This window comes from Typopeltis vanoorti, chromosome 22 (genome assembly GCF_054136105.1).
Source record: "Typopeltis vanoorti isolate ZY-2024b chromosome 22, IOZ_Tvanoo_1.0, whole genome shotgun sequence".
Lineage (NCBI taxonomy): Eukaryota > Metazoa > Arthropoda > Arachnida > Uropygi > Thelyphonidae > Typopeltis > Typopeltis vanoorti.
Window position 1 is genome coordinate 31,839,067 of NC_143570.1, and position 23,555 is coordinate 31,862,621.

Genomic DNA, 23,555 nt, shown 5'->3' on the forward strand with positions numbered 1-23,555 from the left:
TGATGAAAATATACTACAAATATTTATCTTATGACAGTTTTTAAGACTTTCTTATATCAATGTTGCAGGATAGAATTTAGTTCAAAGAAATAACTATCTTTCTCTAAGGAATGGTGATGATCACAAACATGAAAAATGTGAACTTTATTGAAATGTTCACATTTTGCAATCAGCTTTAAACTAAAGAAAACTATTTAGTTTTCATAGTTTTCTTTAGTTTAAAGCAGTTTTATTAACCTTAACCACAAACTAACCTATCTGTAATATTGTGAAGCACATTTACCACAAGAAATACAAACTAATTACTACAGATTACAAGTTAACAGTGAACAAGTGTGTATGACTGGTAATGAAATAGTGAGAGTGAATGATAGCAAAAAGAGGATGCAAGATTGAGTGAAATGAAAAGAATTGGAGATATGTATGGAAGAGTGAAAAAAAGATGAAAACAAATGATGTCAGTATGAAAAAGGTAATGAAAGACATATAAATGTTGTTGTATAGCAATTCGATTATTAGAGGTGTGGTAAATGAAAAGATATACAAGGTTTGTTTTCCAGAGAGCAAAGGAGTTGGTAGTGGTAGTAGGGACAAATGACTTGCCTGGGAACAAGGAGAATGTAAGATTGGATATTAGGAGGTTGGTGAGCAAGGTCAGTGTCTTGACCAGGTATGAGAATAATGAGATGAGGCAGAGAGCCAAAATAATAATAATTATTATTATTATAGCACCAGCTATCATACTTGTTCTTTAATTCATTCACACTGCTTGCACACAGAACACCCAAAGGCAATCCAGTCCAATCACGCACCACTCTATGAGAGAAAAATCTAGATCTCATCCCCTTCTTAGCATCTTCCAAGGACGTTGTCACCAACTGAAGGCAGAATACTCATGCCTTTAACTGAAACACTCTCCTTCACTATAATCAAATCCAACACTCTCAAATCTCCTATGTATAATCAATTTCGAATGATACATTAGCAGATGTGTGAAGACAAAGGAGTGCAGTTTGCTAATGTGTGGAATGAGTTTGAAGGAAGAATTGCACTGTATAAGAGTGATGGACTGCATTTGAATGTTTTGGTGTGTGTGTGTTCTGTAGTCTGTTGCTGGAATGGAGAATAATGAAGAAGAAATTGAAGTGGTGTTTATGAATGAAGAAGTGAGTAGCATGAGTTTAGAGAATGTGCAAGACAACCAGGGAAACGGGGGAGATTCAGGGTGGACAGGGGGGAACACAGCATGAGACAGGTTGATGTTCCAAGAAGACGTGAATTCATGTGTAGACAAAAAGGGGAAGACCTGGAAGCTGGAGAAAACAGCTGCATTTCAAGAAATATCTGGGATGAGTAAGGAGAAAAAGAAATGGCTCGAGGAAAGCATGGAGAAGTTACATCTAAAAAGTGGTATCAGTGAAACTTGTTATAGATCCAGGAATGTCACCACATGTCGTTACGCCTGTAGTTAACCATGAGTCACATCATGGTAGTGTTAAACTTGTGTTCCAATTTTATTTTAATATTTGTATTCATATATATATATATATTCTGTTCTGACTTGCCCCCTTTAGTAACTTCTTAATCTAACATCAGTGAGTCATGTCTTAACTATCAATCTAGGCCGACAAGCAATTTTACAAGATGTGCACATGGGCTATGAAGACAAAGGAAATGTCGTTAATTGGCGCCAATTCCTTTGTTTCAATTCTGGTACTGATTCCTTTTTAATTTTAGGGAAAATTTATATTTATACTGTGCCACCCTAAAATGTACTTGATGAATATTTATTCATGGAACCCAAGTCTAGATCAGCACACTGTCTCGTAATTCTTAAACACTTAGCAGAGTATTCCCAATTAATCTCACTGTTAGGATTTATCTCGCAATCATAGCCCCCTATTTTATATTTGTTAATCTTACCTACCGCTTTGGTTCGAATTTTTATGAACAGTTCAGTAAAAATGAAAATCAGGCAAGTCTTCATATTCATTTCAAAAGAAACTAACATTTAATTCACTGAATTACTGACATAAAATTAATCTTGATAATATTGGGCAGTGAGTAGTTTCACTTATGTTTGCTAAATCTCCTTTAACATATTAGATCATAATTTCATACCATTAATTCTAACAAAGATCTAACTCTCATTTTTATATATGTGACCATTAAAGGCTATTCTTTCTATAATTCACATAATTCACAATTATCTTCACACTATTATTCCAATTAAAGTATAGAGTTCCTAAGTTTCATCAGCATAACTCCTAAAGTTCTTTCAATGAGGGCTCAGTCCTGAGTTGAAGATTTTACCTGTATCTGATTACTGTCCCCTACAAAATTTTACATAACAATTAAGAGTCTACATTAGCAGTAGTCAGGGACGCACTAGGCCTTCATGTGTATCCCTACAGCACCTTCAATTTCCAGATTACTTCTGGCTCCCCACTGGCTCATCAATCGGCTGGGCATGGAGCTTCGATCTCCGGCGTGATCTGAAACTAATCCGCCGATGACCACTCCAGTACAGGGAACGAGAAAAAAAAAGCCACGAGTTGATGCCGCAGCACCTTTTAAAACACGTGCCCTATGTTTCTTGCCTACTTCATCCTCATTTCTCTCTTTTCTCATGACACGTCACTCCTTTCAGCACCTAGCGCCAATCACTCCCCTAGCGAGCTCTTCAGAGGACATCCGCGTGCGCGTTCTATTAGGTGCACGTGTATGACTTCAGGCCATTGCTGTATAATCAGATTGTCCTTTGCCTTCAACATTGTAATAGCATTTACATAGATTACACATAGTTCAAACTTCACAAAACACTTAATTATTTTCAATATGATGCATTAGGTAAAACTTTCTTAAATATTAACGTAACTGATAAATTACAATTGGTTATTTTTCTCTTGATATATTAATACTGGCTCTGGAATTGATAAACCGTGTTAAATCTGAATGAAGGTAAAGGTTTTGACTTTTCCTTTCATTCAGAGTATAACAGTAGTCAACCTCCTAGGATAGGAGATAGTACATGAATGGGATGGGAATTATTATAGGCGATTTTAATTATGGCAATATAGACTGGAATGGTGAGATTGCAACTGGAAGTAAAGAAAATGCCTTTCATGAGTTTTTGAGAGACAACTACATTAGGCAGTATGTCACAGAGAGCACAAGAGAATTGAGGGTCTTGGATTTGATCATCTCATTAGAGGATGTTATAAATGAGGTGTCAAATCTCCCTCCAGTTGGCGAGAGTGACCATGAAGTGATAACATGGATTGCTGCCAATCATATGAAGACTTCCGTGAGAAAAGAGTATATGTGGAACTAAAAGGCCTGGTGCATATGAGAAGCTCAGGAGACAGCTTGCAGCTGTTACATGGAATGAGGAGTTTTGTGGAAAGGAGATCAATGATGCTTGGGTAATATTCAAGAACTATCTAGTAGAAGCAACATCTTAATGTATTCCAAAGGCCAAAAGGTTAAATAAGGTATGTGCGAAATGGATTGAAGAGATTAAGCATGCAATACAGAGAAAAAAGGCATTATGGAGAAAACATAAGAGTGGTGGTAATAATCAATTCCATGAGTAATATAAAAGAGTAGGCAAACTGGGTGACTCAGCTGGTAAGGGTAGCAAAAGTTCAGCATGAACAGCAGTTAGCTAATTCTTCTTCTTCTTTCACTATGCGTTATTCCTGCTTCCTATGCAGGGTCCACGTGTTACTCCCAACCGACCTGTCGCCTAGTTTGCCGCTGGGGGGGGATATATTTTTGGCTTGGCTGTAGAAGCGTATATGTTCACGGGGCCAGTTTGCCTGCTTGTGGGATGAAAAACGCCAGATAAACTGGCAGAAAAACCCTACTGCCTGCACCCAAGACCGGCTAACTTGGCTATGCCTGAGGAAGATCCTCAAGTTCCTCACATCTTCGACGGGAATTGAACCTGGGAAACTTCTTCCCCAGGCATGGTTGCAAAGCGCAAAGCCACTATGCTAGAAGTTAACTAATGAAGCCAAAAAATAAAATCCTAAGGAGTTATTTCAATATGTAGCCAGCAAAAAAATGAATGATTATGGTAAGATGACATTACTGGAGAAAATTGAAGGACAACTGCTGCAGAGAATATACTCGAAATATTTAATGAGCAGGTCATAAAGGTCTTTCATCACTGTGAATGTAGCATCATGAGTGTTTGAGAGCACAAGAAGACACTGACTGTGAGTGAGAAAGAAGTTTATAGGGAATTAAGCAAACTTGATGTTAATAAGTCTGTAGAACTTGATGATATATCACCATGTATTTTGAAAGAATGTGTTAGGAAGTTGATATCTGCTTTAAAATATTTGTTTAATGTGAGTCTTACATTGGGCCAAGTTCCAAAGGAGTGGAAGAAAGGCAAGATTGTACCACTTTGTAAAGGAGATGACAGAATTCAAGCATCAAATTATAGGCCAATCTGTGTGTAAGGTGATATTATTATTATTACGTGACACCTCCAAAAAGTGCACAGACTAATCGAGGGAGTGCATCTGCTCTACAACTTTCCATCTCTACTACCACTCCATCCATCAACTACAGCGAACTTCTACTACCATCATCACCACCACTAACACATTTTGTCTGTAAATTGTGTGTGTACTCAAGGCTGATTTATCTGTAGGTGTTGTGGTTAGTGTTGGAAAGGCTGGTGAGAATTAGGATCCAGAATTGGGCTGACAACAATAGTATTATATTTGATGGATAGCATAGATTTGCTAAAGGGATTATTATCACGTGATACCTCCAGGAAATCTAAAGACTCATTGCGAGAGGGCACTCTACCTCACTAAATACATCTCACCCTCTCCACTAATACTTAATTCTCCTACTACAACACTACTACCATCAATGCATCTACTGCCCATCACCACCACCACCAACATTATTTCTTGTCTGTAAATTGCGTGTATTCTGAATGCCAATTAGTCTGTACGTAGGATGAAAAACCCAAGTTTCCGGGAGAAAAACCCTGCTAGCCGATCTCTGTATGAGATCGGCTAACTTGCCTTCAATTGAAAAAGCTCATATAAGGATTCCCTTCATCATGACAAGAATCAAACTCTGGTCTTTTCCAATCAAAGGGCACAATGTTCCGCTGTTCTTCCAATTGTGCTATGTAGGCACTAAGGTGCCTAAGACAATAAGGTGATGGTTTCACTGAACAAAGGAGATGGATACACAGTAGTATACTTAGATTTTGCAAAGGCTTTTGATAGATTACCACATGATAAGTTGATAGTCAACTTATCATGTGGTAAGTTGACAGTCAAACTAGAGCGAATGGAGTTGGATATTATACTAGCACTGGACTGGAGATTGGCTGTCTGATAGGTATCAACAAGCTGTGTATGGGGAAGCAATATCCCCAAAGAAAGTCACTAATAGTGTATCCCAGCTGTTTTAGGGCCATTGCTGTTTAATCTGTGTGTTAATGATATTGGGGAAGATTTGAATAGGGATATACAGTTGTCTGCAGATGATGTAAAGTTGGGACAAAGTATGATGAGGAGAGCAGATGATGCTGTGGCGTTACAAGAAAACTTGAATAGACTGAGTGAATGGGCAAATGAGCAGGGATACCAGTGCAATGTTGCAACATTTAAAGTTTTAAAATTTGGAAAACAAAGATGGAATGCAGAATTTACTATTGAAGTGATGGTGGATAAGAATCTAAAATTTAGAGTACATTGCCAAAATTGTGAGGATGACAACAAATTCTGGCAATGATGTGGAGGACACTGACTTGTAGAATAAGGAGATTCTGGTTCCATTGTATAAGGCTCTGATTAGGCCACATATTGACTACTGTGCACAAATTTGGTCACCTGGTTTTCAAAAGGATGAAGAGATATTGGTGGGATCCAGAATTAATTGACCAAAATAGTTTCTGATCTTTGGAATGTTGAATATGAAGAAAGGTTGAGACGATGAAATTTGCAGTCTAGTGAACTGGAGGCAGAGGGGGTGATATGACAGAGACATACAAGTTGTTAAGAGGTTGTTACAGGATTAACGTTTCGATAATGCATTGCATTATACATGTCATACATGCTTTGTATTATGGGATACTAAGGCAAGTGATGGGAAGTCATTAGCCTCTATATATAAGTAGCCACAGTCGTGAAGTTACTTCACACACAAACTTTGTTTGCTTCACTTGGATAAAGGATTAAACCAAGAATATAATTTCTAGGCATCTGTAATTTATAGGAAAATCTGTAAATAAATCTATCTCTGAATATCAAGACCATATCTAACTTATCAAACCTCACAAATCTGGCCTGGCACAACATGGAATTTAAAACACAAACACAGGATCTATGGTAAAACAGCAAGCTGCTGCTGCATAGATCCATACAAAAACATGATTGTTTATAAAAGAAAGTGCAGAAGCCCTACTTCATAGACCTAACTAGAATCATAACAACTGCCTCACTATTCCAGAAGTGTGGAAAATTGTTATCCTAATTTGTATCAAATAAATTGTAATCTCTGATATATTTTTTATTTTTAACTAATTATTTTCAGACCAATAGTTTCCATGAACATACAACTGTATACATCAGGCATGGGCAACCTTTCCTAGTTCGGAGGCCAAATTATCATTCTGTGTCCGAGTCAAGGGCTGGACCAAATTATTAAATAGAATAAATTAATATTAAATGAATTAAAACAAGTTGCTACTTCATATTTCATTTATTTATAATATAATGCCTTAGTATAAAGCTCTATTCTGACAGTCATCAGAAGAAGACAGATGAAATGGTTCGGACATGTGGAGAGAGTTAATGGCATTCCAAAGCAAGCACTGGAAGGAATCATTCCGGGATCAAGGGTTAGGGGCCGACCTCGATTAAAATGGACTGATAACATCAAAAAACGGACAAATTCCTCCCTTTCTCAACTGATCAAGAACAAGAGACCGAGATGACTGGAGGAGGCTAGCAAAGAGTATCACCTACCAGCCATGAATGACCCAATGGTTCATTTAGGACTACGGGAGAAGAAGATAAAGCTCTACATAAATTTTATAATATAATGAACGTCATAACAATTTAATGTGAAGATTGGCCTTGTACTTCAACTACAAGACTATCAATATTGACGTTAATATTACTTAAGGATAATCACATAGAATTTTCGAGGTTTTCATCCGTTATTCTTGTCCGAATTTTTGATTTATTGTATTTCATCCTCAAAAAAACCATTCACACATATATGTGCTGCTGAAAAGATAAATGATTTTTCTTGAAAAGGCACGTAAATTTGTATATTTTTCTTCCACCAAATAAAATTTATAAAAATCTGTCAAAGCAATGTTGTTAAATTGTGATTTTAGCACTAAATCTGCCTGAAGCTCAATAAGTTCCATCTGTAAGTTTTCTGGCACATTATTTACATCAGCATCCATCGGACGAGCAAATATAGCAAATGTGAAGTCTTTGTTTTTGAAGTCGGCAAATCTTGTATCAAATTGCTCTATTGGTGCCTTCAGTTCATCTCCATAACAATTATAAGGGAAATTTTTATGAGTTGCTAGAGTAGAAAAATGATAACAATTTTTAGCTCTTATCTGACTTTCCAACAATCTTAGTTTATTACAAAAAGCTTTGACATTTCCATGCAGTTCATGAACCAATTGTCCTTGTTTTTGCAATTTAAGATTCAGTTTGTTTAGGTATCCGGTGACATCTAAATCACACACCCACTCATCATCTTTTACTTGGTTAATTGTGTTTCCTTTTATGTCCATAAAATCTGCAATGTCTTGTCTCAGATCATAAAATCATTTTAACATTTTACCTTTACTCAACCACCTCACTTCACAATAATAAGACACATCTTCATAATCCGAAAATAGGTCTGTCAAATACTCCTTATATTGGCGGTGATTAAGTGCACGTGACTTAATAAAGTTAATACTGGCTACTACAACTTCCATAACATTTGTGAATTCAATCGATTTTGCACACAGATTTTGTTGGTGGATAATGCAGTGAAAATTTGTTAAATTTTCTGGATGGATCTGTAGTTCTATTGCTCTTTCATGAACTATTCTAATAAATCCCTTCTGTGCACCAACCATTGCAGGGGTTCCATCAGTGCATATGCCAGATAGTGAACTCCATTTAAGTCCAAATCTCTCGAAGACTGTGTTGACTGTTTCAAATATATCTTCACCAGTAGTTGTTCCTTTTAACGGCCGAAGCGCCAATAATTCTTCTGTGATGTTGAAATCCGCATCAACTCCTCGAATAAATATTGTTAGTTGTGCTGTATCGGAGGCATCGGTGCTGTCATCCAAAGCAATTGAAAATGCTTCCAATCTAGCAATCTTCTCTTTTAAACTTTTTTTGATATCATCAGCCATAATTTCTATCCGTCGGACAACAGTACGTCTCAACAAACGAACATTCTCGAAGTCTTTTTTCTTTTCAGGACATATTATACTTGCAACATCCAGCAGACATTCTTTGATAAATTCTCCTTCACCAAATGACTTAGAATGCTTAGCGATTTTTTCGCTTACCACAAAGCTGGCTTTGACAATGCTGTGGTGCTGCATTCTTTGCTTGTTGAACATTTGCTGCTGGGTATCCAAGTTCTTCTTCAACTTCTGTATTTCATCTTTTCATAGTTGTCCATCAATTTTTGGGTGATCCGCATGTCTCAAAGTAAAGTATCTCTTCAAGTTGTATTCTTTGTTGACAGATATGGATTCATTGCACAGCAAACATACAGGCAAACCTTTATTCAGAATAAAATAATAATCCTCCGTCCAGTTGTCTTGAAACTGACGATTCTCTGCATCTACTTTTCTTTTTTTTTTGCAATAACCCCTGACATTATCCCAAATTTATAAGCGATATTCAGAACTGTCTTCTACACCACAGGCACTGAACAGAACACAACATCAATGCAGGCACCGAACAGAACATAACATCAATATAGGCACTGAACAGAGCACAACACCAACGCAAGTACCGAAGTGACACGTTGTAACACGTTCACACACGCCACTAGTCAAAGTAAGAAAGAGACCTTGGTTAGAGAAAACATAGTGTTTTGTGCAAGTCGTATAACGTCAGCTTAATATGGGTTAGTAGAACACACCATGTTTTCTCCCACCACGAATCAGACAAACTTCGCTGAAATAGATTAGGGCTGAATCAAAAGTAGAGGGCTGGATCCGGCACGTGCGCTGCCCGTATGTGATATACATAGAGGGATTCCAATTTAACGCATGTGCTCTACTGTTTCTTTATTAAATTCCTTAATGACGCTTGCTGCTCGTACTGATGGTGTCTCATGATATGTAAAACAAAATATTTACATAATAAATTTATTTTTAATGTTGCATTGCATTTTATTCTATAGTTATGGAATTTCCACAGATGTCATATTATACAAGAAACACATCTGGATTATTGTGCTCAAATATGGTCAAATTGAGTTGCATGAAAATAAGGAAATAGTTGAAAAAATGTGCAATGGATAAAACAAGAGATCTATCCTATGGAAATTTGCATTTGAAGAGAGTGTGGACCTCAGAGTTTGAAAAATAGGAGGCGAAGAGGAGATCTTACGATAGTGGGAAAATTTTGCAGCTCACAGCAGCTGAGGGCAGGGATGACCCACATTTGGGGTCATCCCTGCCCTGGAAGCTAAGTAAGTGTAGTCAGGAAGCAAGGTAAGGTCTAGGGTCTTTTCATAGCATGTAGTGAATAGAATAAGCTGCTATTGGACATTGTATGTGAGTGCATCATCAATGTTGTGAAGGATAGGTATTATAGGTACCAAGGCATTTCATGACTTTCAAGAGCACTCCATTAATAAGTTTTGGGTTTCCTTGAGGTGCCTATGTTATAACAATAATAATAATAAATTGAAACAAATGGAAGAATGACTTTGCACATCTTTACAAAGCTTTTAAAAGACACCATTGTGCCTCCAATTTCAGCAATGCCACATCATTACAACAATCCACTTACTGCAAGATACATGTCTATTATACTTAATTTAATTGCAGGTAGTTCCTGACTTTAAGAGTTAATCTGTTCCTAGTGTGTGCTTATAAAGTGAGAATTTATTTCCCATAGATGTAATGTTAAAAACAGGGTTATGTTCTTAACAATGAAGTTTGAGCACAGTAATGTTAAATAAAAGTCAGCAAAACAATAGTTTAGTAGTTTAAACTGTTGTTAATAGTTTAAATAAATAAAGCCACATTTAAATACTTTAAGTAACAACAGATTTAATATGTACTATTACTTATGCAGTTCAACTGTGCACACACAGTTGAAGTGCTTAGGTAATATTGTGTGTACAAAGATTTTTAATAATCACTTCTGGCCGCATGTGTACCTATGATCTCTTTTTTTTTTTATTAATATTGCTCTCCATAGTATTATTTCATTTTGGTCCATCATTGGTCCTAATAGGCACTTAAGAGCCTATTAGGACCTTCCAACTATTCTTGAACTTTGCACTGTAACTCAAGGCTAAGGTGGTTAGTCCTATAACTCCTGGGGGATGCTATGTCTGTAGATGTGCGAGTTCACAGGGCAGGTTTGCCTGTTCTAGGGGACGAAAAAACAGAGTTTCCATGTGAAAAAAACCCCTACCTCCATATGAGACCAGCTAACTCACCTTTCATCAAAAAAGACCAGATTAAGGTTCCTCCCATCTGACGGGAATTGAACCCAGGTCTTTCCGACCAAAGGGCTTCGTCTGTATATATATTTATATCGATTGAGCTATGGAGGTTCATTTCATTTTGGTATACTGTACAATATTAATAAGGAGGATAAATTCGATAAAAAAGACAAAACAGCAAAAATGAAGAAGAACACAACCACTCTTTGGACAAAATGTCAGTATGGTAAGTAAATGTTTTATATTATGAGTCAGTGAAATGCTCTTATCTGCCTGGACAGACACATACACACACACACATGCACAAAGTTGTATAACTATGCATGTAACATCACCCCCCCCCCCAGGGTGTCAGCTACAAATTAATTTCAAACAGAATTTCAATGATATATCTAATGTTTATATAATTACCCATATAGTACAATTCTGATGGTGAACCAAGAAACAATATCATCTCTCCAGTAGATTTTAAGATTTGTACAAGTCTGGTAGCATTGTCTAAAACTGGTTTCACACATGTCCACTTTTCTTCATTATTCATTTGAAGGATTCTGCAATCCACAGAGGTATTACATTTCACATTTTGTTCCTCTAACATCTTTCTTACTTTGAGACAAGCAAATTTCTGTAATGAAAAACATAACTGAGAATGATTAAATTTACTTTTATATATTACCAAAAAACACATGAATAAGAATTTTTTTATTGTTATTCACAAATATTCTAAGAAAAACATGCTAATTATATACAGTAGATTCCAGTTACTTGGTCCACTGGTTAATTGGGAAAGCCATTTGATTGGGACGAGTCTGGGAGAACAAAAATAAAATGTAACAACAATTTGCTTTGTTTATTTGGGACACAATGCTGTTTAACTGAGCCAGCCAGTAACCACTACCACATGGAAAAATGATGTTATCTTGTTTCAAAATTTAGTGCTGATGGTGTCTGCAATGTTGATGAAACAGGGCTATTTTATAGTGCTATATCAGATTTATAAACATGCTACACTGGATCAATGAAAGCAACGAATTGTATAACAGTGTTATGGCATTCAAATATGTTAGGAAGTGGTGAATGAAAGCTGCTGGTTATTGGAAAGAAGGGCCATACTCAGTGCTTTAAAGGGATTAGAATGGAGAGTTTACCAGTTCAGTACTATGAGAACAAAAATGTGTATATGACATCTAAATCTTTTAAGAATTGACTTATGAGTTGGGATATGGAATTACAATGGAAATTAAGAAAACTTTTACTGATTCTTGACATATGCTAAGGAGGTCAGCACAAAGACTAATCTTTTACAAGCAAAATATAGTTTATAGCCAATAGTTGGTGAAGAATAAGCAACAGGATCATTCAAAATTGTTTTGGCATGCTCTCTGCACCAATTATTTAACCAAGCCAATCTCATTTTTTTGGATAATAAGGCTTCTTTTTCTAGGGCACCTGCTATAAGTCCCTGTTGAACGAGTCCTCTACTGACAGTTACAGAGCCACAACTCCCATTTGCTCTTCCCAGTTCCATTTCAGTTCTCTGGATGATGCACAGGATTTTCTGAGGTAGAATTTTAAAACTCGATCTTGGCATGGTGTAGACAGTGGCTTTCTTCCTTTCGGCATCTTTCCTTCACTTTCAATGGCAGCCAAGTAGATTGACAACAGGACACCCTTTTAGTATTTCACGAGAGGAATAGCCTTCTCTATTCAAAGCTTGAATCACACCTTTTCTGCGAGGTGTTAACTACACATAACTAGCCATAGCGATCTCAGCACAAAAATGCAAAAACTAGTGCTCCTGCTGTCTATTTATAGCATAAAAAATTCTGGAAACTATTACATTATACAGAAATTTGCAGGAATGATAGATGATGCCATACAACAAAATGTCTAATGAGAAACCAATGAAAATGATCATTTAACTATTAAAAACTCTTTTTACATAAGGGAATGCAGTTTCTATGAACGTGAGTGTATTTCTGACAGCTAGTAGACACAAGCAGAATCTACAAGTGTCCCTTGATTAACATGATTAATTAATCCCTCGATGTTACCACGTATATCAAAATCGCGTTACTCAAATATAATAATCAATGGTAAAAATTACAATTCGTCCATGATCGATTACTGTATTAATAATTCGTTTTATATAGTACTCTTTTAGGAAAGATAAAAAATGAATGCAAAGTAAATGTTTAATAAATGTTTGTACCTTAACTTTTTTTTTTACCAAAACAAGTTATCAAGAGTTGTTTGAACAGTTTTAGTTTTTTTTCCTATCAGCATAAATTCTACGATAATAAGCAAAATGACTCTCTAGACCTCGGCAAACAAGCATTCTTCGATTAACATCTGGATCCATATCCATTACTTGCTGCTTAAGTGATTCTAAACTGAGAAATATTTCATCCAGCTCTTTGATTGTTATCTCCTTTGGAACTTCATCTTCACATTCCATTTGTTCGTTGTTGTTCAATTTCAAGAAGATCGTTGTCACTGAAATCTTTTCAATTTGAATTATCATTCAAATTGAAAAGATTAATAACACAGTCCAATACAATTTTTGCTGACCTTTATATGAGACTTGTTTTTTACTAATTTGGGTGCGCTGATTTCAAATATCAAACCCATTTTTCTCTATCATGTCAGGTTTTTCCTCTATGGCATTTTCTTTTGCTAATTTGTAAGTTTTTGATAGTTTTAAGGAGGCAGTACTATTTAGAGGATCAAAAAAAATCGATTTTTTAATATTATTTTCTGAAAGTATGTACTTTTAAAAATCCGTTCCTAACTTTTTATCAAGAAATTCGAAAAATTCCCGAAGATATAGCCTATTATTAAAAGCGGTGCGCAGATCAGAATCGGAGCGCTCACCGCTCTCGCTTGTTAGTAAACGAATAAATGCGTAAGAACCTGCAATGGCACGTACTGGCACTTTGAATGCGAGAGAGGCCGATAATTAGATACATAACTACTTAACAATATTCGTTAAAAATTACAAGAATATTTATAAAAAAAATAACAATTTTACTTACACGAGTTTCAGGGAATAAATTTTTGTTTGTAGCAATTTCTGCTGTGTGTTCTGTTTTGGCAATCCCTTTGAATACTCCAACAGTAGTCGGCCATCATGTGAGAATCCCATCTTCCTTGGTACCGATCTTCCATAGTTTTTAAGTCTTGATGAAATCTTTCGCCTTGTTCATCGCTTACAGCACTAAATTCTCGGAAAATCTATCAAGATGACTGTATAGGAAATGAAGCTTTATGCTCATGTTGCAACCTAGGCGCTAGAAATTTTCAAGCATTGTTTCCACTAGATCTTTGTAATTGCACGCTTTTTTGTTTCCAAGAAAATTATTCACAACCATCGTAAATGAAGTCCAGGCCTCTTTCTCAATTTCATTCATAGAGTTGATGAAATTTGGGTCTCTCATTAAAGTTCTAATTTGCGGTTCATCAAATACACCTTTAATTTTTTCATAACTAAGTCATGGAAATTTTTCACATATGTATTGGAAACAGTCACCTTGTAAATCTAAAGCTTTAACATACTGCTTCATAAGACCTAGTTTGATGTGTAGAGGTGGAAAAATGATTTTTTCTCTGTCGATTAAAGGTTGATTTATAACATTCTGTTCTCCAATATTTAAGGATATTCTAAGAGGCCAATGTTTCTGACTCCAGTGTTGGTTTCTAGCTCGACTATCCCAGAAGCATAGAAACTTTGTATATCCTCTTTGAAAGCCAAGTAAAAAGTTCACCATTTTAAGTTCCACACAGATGATCCAATAATGGTCTGTATATCTTAATAACTTCAGAACTTTTTTAATGTCCTCATATGTTTCCTTTAAGTGGACTGAATAGCCAATAGGAATTGAGCCATATACATTCCCATTGTGTAGTAAGACACACTTGAGACTTCTGCTTGAACTGTCGATAAATAAACGCCACTCATTGGGATGATATTGTACAACACTCATTTCAGTTAGTAAACCTGACACATTGTTACAGTAAACAAACCCACTCGTGTTTAAAATATTGTACAAGATTACTTTCCCTGCTACGATAAAAAGTTATCTTCGTATCTTGCTCCAGTAAGTTTTTTTTATTTAATCTTGAAGCTAACAATTCCGATGATTCCTTTGATAGGCCCAAATCTCTTACTAAGTCATTCAATTCTGCTTGAGTAAAACATTGTGGTCCAGAACTAGAAATTAAATTTTCATTCTAAATCAACATCCGGGTCTTGCTCCTCAAGAACATCTGGCATATCCCGATCATGCTCGTTCTCAAGTAAAGGAAGTCCTTTATAAATTGGCACAGCTATTTCATTGGAATGAGCAAATGGCCGAATTGCTGAGTCGAGATTTGGATACACAATTTTTTTCTTATTCTTCTTATTATAACCAGAAGTCTGAACTAAACAAAAATAGCAATCATCTACATGATTTTTCGGTTCACGCCAAAAGCTAATTTTTGGCGTTTTCCCTTGCTCCACTGTTGTAAATTTTCTACCCATGACTTACACACTTTATTTGGAGTCCATGACTTGTCATGATCTGTAATTTTTACGTCAAAGTATGCAAAGTACACTTTCTTAACGAAATCAGTGATATTTGTCCTTTGACTGTGAACAGTAAAGCTGCCACAAATGTAGCAGAAGGAATCTACACTATTGACACAATTTCGAGTAGTAGACATGATGTATTTTCTTCACTGCCGACTAACATGCAATTAACAAGACAAAAAAAAACAGAGACTTTATTGAAACGTTATAAGCGCTCATCATACTTTCACGATCGATTAACAATTGACTGATTTTGATCGTTCTTTGTCCGCTATGACGCATATAGCATTCATTTGTTTTAAGCAGTTATCATCGCCTACTTTTCATCACCTAAATGTATTAGGTCAGTTATCGGCCTCTCTCGCATTCAAAGCGTCAGTACGTGCCGTTGCAGGTTCTTAAGCATTTATTCGTTTACTAACAAGCGAGAGCGGTGAGCGCTCCGATTCTGATCTGCGAACCGCTTTGAATAATAGGCTATATCTTCAGGAATTTTTCGAATTTCTTGATTAAAAGTTAGGAACAGATTTTTAAAAGTACATACTTTTAGAAAATAATATTAAAAAATCGATTTTTTTGATCCTCTAAATAGTACTGCCTCCTTAAAACTATCAAAAACTTACAAATTAGCAAAAAGAAAATGCCATAGAGGAAAAACCTGACGTGATAGAGAAAAATGGGTTTGATATTTGAAATCAGCACACCCAAATTAGTAAAAAACAAGTGTCAGATCATAATCAGCAGAAAAAAATTTTTTTTTGTTGGCCAGTGTAATTCTTTAATATCTTCTGCATCAACACCAAGTTCTTCACCAATTGCAATGATTTCTTCAACCACGTTGTTCACAGAATTTTGAAAACCACTTAAGTCATTAGTGCATTCTGGCAGAAGGTTTTTCCAAACAGCTCTCATGCAGCTAGAAGACACTTGTTACCACAAGTCATGAATGTTTTCCATTGTGTGTTTAATGTTAAAATTTTCCCAAAATTCTTGGAGCTTAATTGCGTTTTCTGTTAAAATTTTCTGTTGTTGTTTCTACTGCCTTTGAGAATGTCTTTTTAAGAAAATAGGCTTTGAAAGTTGCAATGACGTCCATGTCCATGGGTTGAAGCAATGATGTTGTATTTGATGGAATTTTGGTACATTTAAAGACGCGTTAATTAAAACTCTTGCCGTGTATATCAAGGGATTGTTGCAATTAATTTCGCCGCGTTAATCAAATCCCAAATTAAGCAAAACCGCGTTAAGCAAGGGATACCTGTATTTCTTTTCTTTCTTTCTTCTTCTTTTTTTTTAATACTGACCCAAAATGACCCATAAAATAGAGGTCACAAAAATTTATAACACAATAATGCAGTGCCATGTGTAGAGAAGTGGTCAGGGAGAAAGAGAGCAACTCTTAACAGGTTTCTTGAAAAACTGGAGTTGTATTAAGTAGAAAAGGGGAGGAAAAAAGCGACGAAAGCTGTTTTTCTATCTCTGTTCTTAACAGATAGAATGAAGAAAGATGATTTGACCAGTAGATGGTCATGTTCTTACATGAATAGAGGAAACCAGAGGAATGGTAGTCGCCCATTTGGTGATGCCCATTAAAACATTTTTAAAAAAGACAATGCATCCAAGTCAAAAGAATATCAATTACTAGAAACTACCATTAAGTGTCTCACTTGGAAGACAGAGCTAGAGATATTCTGCTAAGATCTGCTATAAACTGGACTACAAATTTGATTGAGGGAAGACCTGGTAGAGAGAGAGACCAAGAACTTAATACATGAGTGACATAAAAAATGGGAGAATCTACCTAACAGTCAAACTAGCAGCATCAATAGTCCATGTTACCCACCAAGCAATAGGTTGGGGAGAGAAGAAGATAATGCAGAAACAGAGCATCTATGAAAAAGTGACTGGAGGGAGTTAGAGAGGAGTAATTTATTAAGTAGCTTGACTTCTATATATAATCAAGAATTTTTAGTGGGTTTTAGATACTTTACCCTAAATGTGGGAAATATTCTAAGGATGGTCAGATTTGGGATTTATAAAGTGTAAAAGATAAGCAGAGTTTTGAGCAAAAGGGAATACCAATCTTCTTTTTGGGATGAGGGAACCTGTGGATGTAACATGTTTATGCCAGGATTAGCTTGGATTTGAAATTCAGCCCAAGAAAGGGAAAATTGATAAAATAATCTTGACTGGAATTGGCACATTTTCAAAAATACAAGGGAGCGAAGCAGATTTTTCTTCTTGGTAATAAGAAAGGAGTGTATTTTGATAGAAACTTAAATCACTAGGAGATCAGTTTTAAGACATTGGTTACAGAAGATTTTGAAGTATGAATCATTGGCATATCACAAGGTTCCTCAAATGAAGAAGAGGAATGGAGAGCGCTGTCAGCAAGACAATCAATAGAATTTGATGTATAGGAGAATGAGTGTGATTAAGAGTACAGAACCCTGGGATACTCCAGCCTGGATAAAAAGTGATGACATTAAATTATCCATCATAATATGAAATGAACAACCAGATAGGATTATTAAAACACTTAAGAAATTGAACAACATAGTTAAGGATATAAATTAAATTAAACTTTAATAAATATTTTCCGATATTTCGGCAACGTCACATTGCCATCTTCTAAAGGAACTTACAAAGAAAGTTACGTGCATTTTTTTCAAAAGTCACATAATTAAAAAAGGACTCTACCGTCTTTCCAAAACCTGCTACCAACACGGTAATCAACCTTTCTTCAGTCACCCTGAAGCACTCAACGCGCTGTCACGTGGACACAACTTCGCCATTGCTCCCAATAAAATACCTAGTGAGGATATTATGATCCAGATCGAACGCGGAATCCTCCACCTTCCACATCAAGTCACCAACAGTGTAAGACTGGATGTAGCCTGTGTCCTTTCCAAAGCAAGACCACCAAAAACCAACATATCCAACAAGGAATATAAAGCTCTACAAGAAATGAAGAATAATAAAGAATTAGTTATCACCAAAGCAGATAAGGGAAATGCAACTGTAGTACTTAACCAAAAGGACTACACAGGTAAGCTGAATGCTCTTCTATTAGATCGGGCCACTTACCTCCCTATCAATTACAATCCCACCAACTCTCAAATTAGAAAACTTCACAGGCTCCTTAAGAGAGTCACTTCTTGGCCTGTAGAAGTTACCAACAGATTAAAGCCATTTAACTCTATACCCCCACCGTATTTACGGACTCCCAAAAATACACAAAGACAATGTGCCATTACGTCCCATAGTGGATGGCATTGATTCCCCCACATACAAATGAGCTAAACATTTGGCCAAAGAGCTCTCACACTATACTGGCAACACACCATCACACATTAAAAACTCAGCCCATTTCAAAGCTAGCATAGAAAACTTTACACTCCAACATACTGACATAATGGTCAGCTTTGATGTCTCCTCTTTATTTACAAATGTCCCACTCAAGGAAGCTTTACAGCTAATCCAAGCTAAATTTTCTCCCGATATCTCAGCCTTATTTCAGTTAACAATGAACTCAGGCTATTTCGTTTGGCAGGGAAAATTCTACAAACAAATAGAGGGGACAGCCATGGGTTCACCACTCTCCCCAACCTTGGCCAATTTCTTTATGGAGACCTTTGAAGAAAAAGCCTTAGTCTCTGCCCCACAAAAACCAACCATATGGCTTCGCTACGTTGATGATGTGTTCGCTATTTGGCCACATGGCTCTGAAACACTTCTCTCCTTCTTAACACACTTAAACAACCAACACCCCAGAATCAAATTCACTCTGGAAAAAGAGGAAAACAACAGCCTCCCTTTCCTAGACACACTAGTCACCCGCCAGCCTAATGGAACCTTGGTTTTCTCAGTTTACAGAAAACCCACCCATACAGGCAGCTACATTCACCAACAATCCCACCCACCCCCTCACAACAATATGGAGTAGTGAAAACACTATACAACAGGGCTAAACTAATCTGTTCAAACGACTTGGCCCTAAACACTGAACTAAATCACATCCTCAACACTTTCTCAGCCAATGGCTACCCCCCCAAAAAATACAAAAAATATTAGAACCTACAAACCACAGATCCCCCCCCCCCCTCCACAACAAGGATTACTCTAAATCCATCACCATTCCCTACATCCGAGGCACCTCGGAAAAGATTACCAAAATCTTAAAAAAACATGACCTGACCTCCTGTTACAAACCTTACAGAAAATTGGCATCCCTTATCTCCTCCACTAAAGACCAACCACTTTCCCTAGACCTACCTGGTGTATACCAGGTCCCTTGCAGTTGTAAACTGTCTTACTTTGGCCAAACAGGCAGCAGCGAATATCAGAATTTCGGAACACAAGGACTACATCCGTTTTCACAAATACAGTCATTCTGGGCTTGCGGACCATGCTCTGGATACACGCCCAGAATACGGTGGAAAAAAGCTACAGTGATACACCATAGCAAATACAAATTTGAGAGGCTCTTTATGGAATCAGCCTCAGCCCTAAGAAATTCTCCAAACCTCAACAAATTTGGTTGTATGCGACTGCCCCAAATTTGGGAGGCCTACATCAGCAGACCTTCAGCCCAATGGCTAAGAACACCTACTTAGCCCGCTAGAGGGCACCATCAGGACTGTTAGGAGAACAACAGCTTCATCTCTTCATTCCCAGTTTCTGTGTTGTAGTGCCTACATGCACGTAACTTTTTTTTGTAAGTTCCTTTAGAAGATGGCAACGTGATGTTGCCGAAATATCGGAAAATATTTATTAAAGTTTAATTTAATTTATATCCTTAACTACGTTGTTCAATTCCTTAAGTGTTTTAATAATGCATAACCAACGTATAAGCCTGTCTACGAGAACCAGATAGGAAGCTGGCAATCTAATCAAAAAGGGCTGAGTAGAGCACCCTGAGGAGACAGGCAACATTACATCAACTAAGGCAACAACAGCAAGACATCAACCTGACTCAGAAGCATATCAATTACTGGAAACTACCATTAAGCCTTGCTTGGAAAACAAGAGGTGCTCTGATAAGATCTTGCCATAAGCACATAAACTTTACAGATGCACCCACTGAATATTTTTTCTCATTAGACAAATCGCAGCAAGCATCCACTAATCTTTGTGTCATAAGAACAGACAATGGAAACATGATAGATGCCCAATGAAATCTTCCTGCCAACTTTGAAATATTATATTACAAAAACATATACAAAGTGTACACAACATCCCCTGATACTAGATAAAAAGCCACAAACAAAATTCTTGCAGAAGTGATACTCCCAGATTTGGTGCCATATAAAACATCAGAGTTACCAATCATGCTGCATGATCTGATGAAGGCCTACAACTCCATGTCAAAAGACAAGTCCCTGGGTTAGATGGCCTTAACAATGAGTTCTACCAGGCTTTCTGGGGACAATCAGGGGCCTCTCTTCTACGGAGTGCATAATGAGGCATGTATAAATGGCTTCATAAGTGGAATGACAACATCAGTAATCAAACTCATCCCAAAAAAGGGTGCTCTTGCCAAATTAGAAAATTGGTGACCCAACTCTATTATCAACACTGATTGAAAAATAACATCTAAAGTATTGCTAACAGGATGAAATCCTATCAATTGGATATTGTCAATCCATGACAATATCCAACTCATTGGAGATGTAATAAGTCTGGCTAACATAAACAATCAGAACACAGAATAAAGATCTGCAAGGGAAGGATATTCACAGTGCATGAGGGAAGGGAGGAAGATAGTTGAGGGGTATCTGGAGGAAGCAATATTACATTGCAGAGGGTAAATTGGGTAGGATTTAGATGGACGAGTAGTATCATTAAGCATGAGCTGCCAACAAAGAAAATGTTGTGGAGGGTGTATAAGGAGAGGGGTGACCAGCTAACTCATGAACAATACAAGGATCAGACAAGAAAGGTGCCCAGCATGGTAAGGAAGGAAAAATAAGATTATGAGAAGAAATCAGCTGAACAGGTAAAAGGAATTCCTAAAGATTTCTTTCATCATGTGGCAACTAGGAGGAGGAAGAAAAACTATGGAAGGATAACTTCAATGAGTGCAGATGGTAGAGACAAAATTGTTGAGCTACTGAGTGATCATTTTGCCAGAGTATATAATCCAAGTGAAGATAATATTATAACAGAGGTGATAGGGACTGATGTGAGAACCAAGGTTTAAGAACTGGATGTACTTAGCATACTGCAGAATCTGAATGCAAAACAGCAGTGGGACTGGATAGGATATCAGCTCGCATTTTTTTGAGAATGTGCAGAGGAACTGGCAATGCCCTTAACTAGGCTGTGTAATTTAAGTCTCAGCTCTGGCAAAGTTCCAAAAGAGTGGAAGGAGGGCAAAACAATTCCTTTGCATAAAGGAGAATCTAAGTCTGTGGTAGCAAATTAGAGACCATCAATATCTCAGGAGTGATGGTAAAAGCACTGGAAAAGTTAGTCAGAAAGAGAATTGAGGAAAGGTGGATAAGAATATGATATTCTATGAGGGACAGCATGGCTTTGTGAAGGGTTGGTCATGCTTTAGTAATATACTAACCTTTTATAACAGAGGGACAACTGAGTTGAATAAAAGGAATGGCTATGTCTACAATGATACTGCTGGATTTTGCAAAGGCATTTGACAAGATATCAAATGGAACTCTGTTATGCAAACTGCAACAAATGGGGATGGACAGGAAACTGGTGATGTGGATAAAAGGGTGACTGCTGGACAGATACCAAAATGTATGGAAGAGCAGAATCAAGGAGAAGGCAGGTGACTAGTAGTGTGCTGCAGAGCTCTGCACTTGGACCACTGATGGTTAATTTGTACATAAATAATATAGGAAATAATTTGAAGGGACGTATTCAGTTGTTTGTTGATGATGCTGATGATATTATTAATCTATGTCTGTAAAAAGTAGGCCTATATGCTCAAAGGCCAGTAAGTCTGCATTGCTTTATCCACAGTTCATCGTAGAGCATGTTTTCAGTGGTGTTGCATCCATAAAAATTATTATTATTATTATTATTCCTGATACCTCCAAGGAGTCTGAAGACTCATTGCGGGAGGACACCTACAACTGTCTCAACCACTACACCGAACCTCTACTATGAATCATCTCTATCAACGCCATCTACCGCCCACCTCCACCACCACCACAATTAGTATTTTTTGTCTGTAAATTGCATGTGTTCTGAAGGACGAATTTGTCTGTATGTGGGATGAAAAGCCCGAGTTTCCAGGAGAAAAAACCCTGATACCTCCGTATGAGATCAGCTAACTCATCTTCGATTGAAATCGTCTAGATAAAGATTCCTCCCATCGCGACGAGAATCGAACTTAGGCCTATTCCAATCGAAGGGCGCAATGTACCGTCATTCTTCCAATTGCGCTATGGAGGCAAGACACCAATGGGCTAATGTACTCTTTACAGATGGGAGTCACTTTAGCCTTTCCTCTGATTCCAGATGACACTTGATTTGGCATGAAAGTGGTACTGCTTACCATTACGAGAAGATTATTGAAAGGGAGAGGTACAGCAGTGCTCAGGTCATGGTGCAGGAAGATGTTATGCTTAATGGATGCACCAATCTACAGGTGATGGAAAAATGGATTATGAGTGGTGAATGATATTGCAACAAAGTTCTTTACCATCATGTTTGATTCTCCTGTAGTGTTGTAAGCAAAGAATTAATTTTAATGGATAACAATGCCACACCACATCATACATGAGTAGTGGAGATAGTTCTAGAGAATGAGGATATTAATTAAATTGAGTGGCCAATACGCTCCCCAGATCTCAACCCCATAGAACATGTTTGAGTTGAAATAGGGAGATGTATTGCTGCTTGAAATTCCAATCCAGAAAAGAAACAAAGCCTTATCCTTGTGCTGAAGGAGGAGTGGAACAGTTTGCCTTAAGAACTTCTGAATCACTTTTGGTACAACGTTGTGAGAGCTGCATGCGCTTCGCAACCATATGACTGGGGAAGGAGTGTTTCAGGTTTGATTCCCGTCGAAGACGTGAGGAATTTGAGGATCTTCCTCATCCATAGCCAAGTTAGCCGGTCTTGGGAGTGGGCAGTAGGGTTTTTTCCACCAGTTTATCTAGCGTTTTTCATCCTGTAAGTAGCCAAACCGGCCCTGTGAACACACACGGATCTACAGCCATAAATACTTAATCCCCCCCATGAGGGGGCTCAACTCGCCCCAATAGGGACGGGGGAGAAAAAGGGAGGAAACTCCATACGAATAAATAAATAA

The 23,555-nt window shown here is 37.1% G+C and overlaps 1 protein-coding gene across 1 annotated transcript in view; it reads right to left on the reverse strand.

The window, feature by feature from the left end:
* The window catches only part of S2P (membrane-bound transcription factor site-2 protease), a 151,255-nt gene that overhangs the window by 5,278 nt on the left and 122,422 nt on the right, over positions 1–23,555 (reverse strand). Inside the window, exon 8 of the mRNA XM_090411953.1 lies at positions 11,113–11,326. Coding sequence (XP_090268079.1) covers positions 11,113–11,326 — 214 coding nt within the window. The remainder of the gene's footprint in view (positions 1–11,112; positions 11,327–23,555) is intronic.